The sequence below is a fragment of the Plasmodium cynomolgi genome, chromosome 12 (genome assembly GCF_000321355.1).
Source record: "Plasmodium cynomolgi strain B DNA, chromosome 12, whole genome shotgun sequence".
In the NCBI taxonomy this organism is placed as follows: Eukaryota; Apicomplexa; class Aconoidasida; order Haemosporida; family Plasmodiidae; genus Plasmodium; species Plasmodium cynomolgi.
Window position 1 is genome coordinate 804,598 of NC_020405.1, and position 4,967 is coordinate 809,564.

Sequence of the window (4,967 nt, forward strand, 5' to 3'; positions counted from 1 at the left end):
CTTCTCATTTGTGTGTTTCTACCGCGCGACATTTATACAAGCTCATTTTATCTTTGCGTAAATGTGCGGATGTTGCAATTTTGTCGTTACACCAGAACTGGTACTTTTTTATTTGGAGGTTCATCTTGTTTCGTCATTTTTGTTTTTTTCCGCGTTGATGTGCCACTTTTTTGTGCCGCTTTTTTGTACCGCTTTTTTGTGCAACTGTTTTGTGCAACTGTTTTGTGCAATTTTTTTTTTTTTTTTTGGCGCAGATTAAACCGTGAGTATTCTCACCCATTTTGCATAACCTCCTTTTAACAATTTTTAAATTAGCTGCGCGGGTAAAACTGGGAGGATAACAAATTTTGGGCGAAATTTCGTTTTTCCCAAATAGACAGCATGGAAACGCACACAATGGAGAATACTCACCCCGATGCAGGAGTTAACATCCCCAAAGTTGTAATGCGCATATGGTGTTGCGAGAAAAAATATTTTTGTCGACCTGCGTTTGCCGCCGGATTCGTTTAATGCGTCCATTTTTCGCTAAAAGCGTTTTTTTTTATTCTCACACTGGGTAATTTAAAAGGGGGCAAATAATTGGAAAAGGAAAAAACATAAAAAAAAAAAAAAAAATATGAAAATATGAAAATATGAAAATACGAAAATATGAAAATATGAAAATACGAAGATATGAAAATATAAAAGTATAAAAACATAAAAACATAAGAAGATAGAAATATAAAAAAAAAAAACTCTCTCGCTCGTGGGTGCATATAGACATACACACTCAAATGCACAATTGGCAGGAGTGAAAATCTTTTGCGATTTGTTCCCCCCCTTAGCATACACATTTTAAAAGATAATTTTATGTTATATTTTTGCGCAGGTCGATATTTTCCTTTTTCCAATTTTTATCAAAAAGATGAAGAAAACGATCGTAATTTTTTTCTTTTCCTTTTCCTTTTTAATTTCCTTTCGCTTCGTGCTGTCTGAAAAGTTCGGCACCCATAAGAAGAAAAATTTGGACCAGGAAGCGATGCACGCGTTGATGAAGAAGCTGGAAAATCTGTATAGACTCAGCGAGACGGATAATAGCGAAGTTTTGAACAAAGAAATTGAGTCGTTGAAAAAACAGATTGACCAGTTGCACCAACATGGTGGGGTAATCGAAGGGGAAAATCTTGGCCACCTTCTAGAAAGCGAAGCAGCAGACGAGTCAACCAAGAAGACCATTTTCGGCATGGACGAAGATGACCTGGATAACTACGATGCGGACTTCACTGGACAGAGCAAAGGAAAAATTAAGGGGCAAGCGGATGCAGACCCATCAGTTAAAGGTAATGATAGTCCAGTGTCAGCTTTATCTCCTGCAGCTGATTCATCACCCGAACAAACCGAAACAGAGGGTAGTACTAAGCATGTAGTGGAAGCAGGTTATGTAGACACCAATTCAACGGATGGTACTCCAGGTGTTGCTGGATCCGGTGCAGGTATCACAACTTTGACATCAGGACCCAGCGCAGTTTCACAGGTAACTCAACAACAATCATCCTCACCAACTTCCGGAGATCCAAGCAGCACAGCATCAAACGTACAATCCCAAGCTGGAAGCGCTCAAGCAATAGCCGCAGGTGTAGGAGGAACCAATACACAAGCAGTACACACAGATGGACAATCCACTATGCAGGAAGCGAATCAACCTGCTGGACCAACACCTCCAGGAGACGCCACCGCACAGACCGAAAGAGTACGAGAACCCAACGTGAAGTACCTGGACAAGCTGTACGACGAGGTCCTGGAGACCCCAAACAGTGTCAACGCAATACACACACAACCCTTCCACAGCAAGTACAACGAATTCAGAAAGAAGTACGAGTTTACGATGAATGAGAGGGAGTACCAAATTGTGAAAAATCTTTTTGATGTCTGCTTCAAAAAGGAAGGAGAACAGTCCAGCACCTCCTGTATAGTTAATATGTTTAAAAAAGTGTTAGACGACAAAAATTTTCAGAAAAAGTTTGACAATTTTGTTCAAGGATTTTATGGCTTCGCCAAACGACACAACTACTTGAGAGGAGAAAGAATGGCCAATGAAAATCTGTACAAAGATATTCTAAAAAATGTCGTGAATTTGTTAAACACGATTGAGGTGGTGTAGATGATGGGGAGGGGGGGGTGATCAACACGTTGGGAATTTGGGTAGGAACAGCTTTTAAATGAACCTCTTCATAGATCACATTTGTGAGATGGCAATTTTGTACGCGGTGTTAGAATGGAGAGCTTGCCGATTCGTTAACGCATCAGGAGAGCTCTACCTACGCAGCGATAAGAATTGTTGCTGAATGGAGAATAAAAGGTTTTGTCTCCTCCCAGTGAGCGGAAGTCTCCTGAAAATTTTCCACTCTTTCGCTTCCCATTTATGAAGTGTTGCGATTGATTGCTGCATGGAGTGTGCGTTTTGGTTATTCCATTTTTAGTTTTTTTTTTTTAAGTTTTTGCTTTTTTTTGAGTTTTTGCTTTTTTTTGAGTTTTTGCTTTTTTTTGAATTTTTGCTTTTTTTTGAATTTTTTTTTTTTCTGTCCAAACGAACTGCAGACAAACTGTCCGAACGTCTTTCCCTTTTTGAATTTCTCCAATTTGACAAAATTTAAATCCTCATAAGTGGTGATTTTATTTTATTTTATTTATTTTATTTTTTTTTTTTAACCATCCATGTGTATTTTACAAAATAGAAGGGGGAAGCAGCCCCATGACAGCCTTGCTGCAAAGAGGTGTATTTCTTAATTTTCCGAAATACGGCGAGGGGGTGTTGCGAGGAACGGCACGATACAGATTTATTTTAGCGTTATTTGCAACTCTGTGCGCGCCTCTTTGCATGTTTAAGGCGATTCAAGAGAGTGGAAGTTTTTTTCCCCTGGGTGTACGGTTCGTCCGTTAAGCGGGAAAATAATATTCGTGTGGGAAGGTAGCCATAAGTTGGTCTGCGCATTTTTGCTGCTATTTATTGTCTTTTTGTTAGTGTTTTATTTTCATTTTGTTAGTGTTTTATTGTCATTTTGTTAGTGTTTTATTTTCATTTTGTTAGTGTTTTATTTTCATTTTGTTAGTGTTTTATTTTCGTTTTGTTAGTGTTTTATTTTCATTTTGTTAGTGTTTTATTGTTTTTTTATTAGATATATTTTTTTTTTTTTCCAATTCGCTACCTCCCCACGCAACTGCACACACTTTCGCGCAGATTGAATCGGCGAAAAGTCCCCTTTTTCCTACGCGTGTACTTCAGAGTGCCAATTTTTACGCAACAAAATGAGGAAAAAAATTGCGTTTGTCTGCTCCATCTTTGCACTGCTTTCTTGCAACTGCGTGCTGTCTGAAAAGCTGGGCATCCAGAAGAAGAAAAAAAATTTGGAGCAGGATGCCATGCACATATTGATGAAGAAGCTGGAAAATCTGTATAGACTCAGCGCGACGGATAACAGCGAAGTTTTGAACAAAGAGATCGAGTCGTTGAAAAAACAAATCGACCAATTGCACCAACATGGTGGGGTAATCGAAGGGGAAAATCTAGGCCACCTTCTAGAAAGCGAAGCAGCCAACGAGTCAACCAAGAAGACCATTTTTGGAGTGGACGAAGACGACTTGGATAACTACGATGTGGACTTCACCGGGCAGAGCAAAGGAAAAATTAAGGGGCAAACGGACCCAACCCCCGTAGCTGAACCCCCCGCGCACAATGGAGCAGGGGATCAGGAGAGTCCTGCACCTCCCGCACCAAGTGTACTGGTAGTGCCTAATCAGTCTGGTAAAGAGGCCAACGTAGCCACATTGGAAGCCGGGTATGAAAGTGCCGATGCAGAAGATGAGGAAGAGACAGATTCCTTGTCATCTGATAATGAATCCGCTGATTCAAACGAACAAACAGAAGAGGTCCCCTCTGTGTCAGGAGAGAGCGCAGAGGGCCCACAAGCAGGTCCTGCTCCTGATACAGGAAGTCAACAAGCAGTTCCTGTTCCTGCACCAGGAAGTCAACAACCAGGCGGAGGAAGCGGAGGAACAGGAGGAACCGAAGGAGCCGGAGGAGACCAATCAGGAACGCTCCCATCTGCAGAAGTCCAACCAGCAATATCCCCACCTGCAGGAGACCATCCACAACCGCCCACTGTAACCCCAGAAGGAACTGAAGAATCAGCTGTAACTCCGCAACCAACATCGACAGCGACTACACCAGAACGCACCTCTAACTCAAACGATGTCAAAATTAAGTACATGGATAAGCTTTATGATGATATTCTAAGTACCTTGGGCAAAACCAACGAGATCCACATACCACTTTATCACAGCAAATACAACACGATACGGAAGGATTACGAACTTAGCATGAAACCTGTAGAATACCAAATTGTGAAGAATTTATTTAACGTCGGATTTAAGAAAGAAGGAGAATCTTCAGCTGCTAATTCCCTGACGGAAGTTTTTAAAAAAGTCTTAGTAGATGAAAAATTTCAAGACGAATTTAACAACTTTGTGCACGGGCTGTATGGATTTGCTAAGAGACACAACTACTTAGGTAAGGAACGGCTTGAGAACACAACAAGCGACTCCGATCTGCTAAAGAACGCCTTCAGCTTGATGAACACTCTTGAGGTGAATTGATGGCCGAGTAGGACATTCCTCAGATGGGGCCCCTTCGGTATTCTCCGAAGGTGTTCGCCGGAAGGAGTATCCCCCCTTCAAGATAGCCAACAGATAAACAGACATTTTAACGATACGTACTCAGTTGCGCGTTTTTATTTTTTATAATGTGCTGTACTGATGAGGGTGAATGGAAGCTTCGCTTTAACGTTAAACTCATGGATGCGTGAGAATCACGCAAAAGGGAACACGGCAGTCCCACAGCTTTACAGTTTTTGCGCTTTTGGAGAGGAAGATTTTCCTTTTTTTGCATTTTCCGTTCTTTTCCGTTTTTTTCGTTTTCTCCGTTCTTCACT

The 4,967-nt window shown here is 41.1% G+C and overlaps 2 protein-coding genes across 2 annotated transcripts; both read left to right on the forward strand.

Annotated features, from left to right (window-relative positions):
• Window positions 1-904: 904 nt before the first annotated feature.
• On the forward strand, window positions 905-2,140 carry PCYB_122830 (merozoite surface protein 7; the record flags this gene model as incomplete). The annotated part of the gene is made up of 2 exons (XM_004223615.1): window positions 905-1,319; window positions 1,551-2,140. 2 exons carry the CDS (start codon window positions 905-907, stop codon window positions 2,138-2,140), a joined length of 1,005 nt encoding a protein of 334 aa, XP_004223663.1.
• Window positions 2,141-3,285: 1,145 nt separating this feature from the next.
• PCYB_122840 (merozoite surface protein 7) lies at window positions 3,286-4,144 on the forward strand (the record flags this gene model as incomplete). Its single annotated transcript, XM_004223616.1, has 2 exons — window positions 3,286-3,762; window positions 3,812-4,144. The coding sequence occupies 2 exons, from the start codon at window positions 3,286-3,288 to the stop codon at window positions 4,142-4,144; spliced, it is 810 nt and encodes a 269-aa protein (XP_004223664.1).
• Window positions 4,145-4,967: the final 823 nt, after the last annotated feature.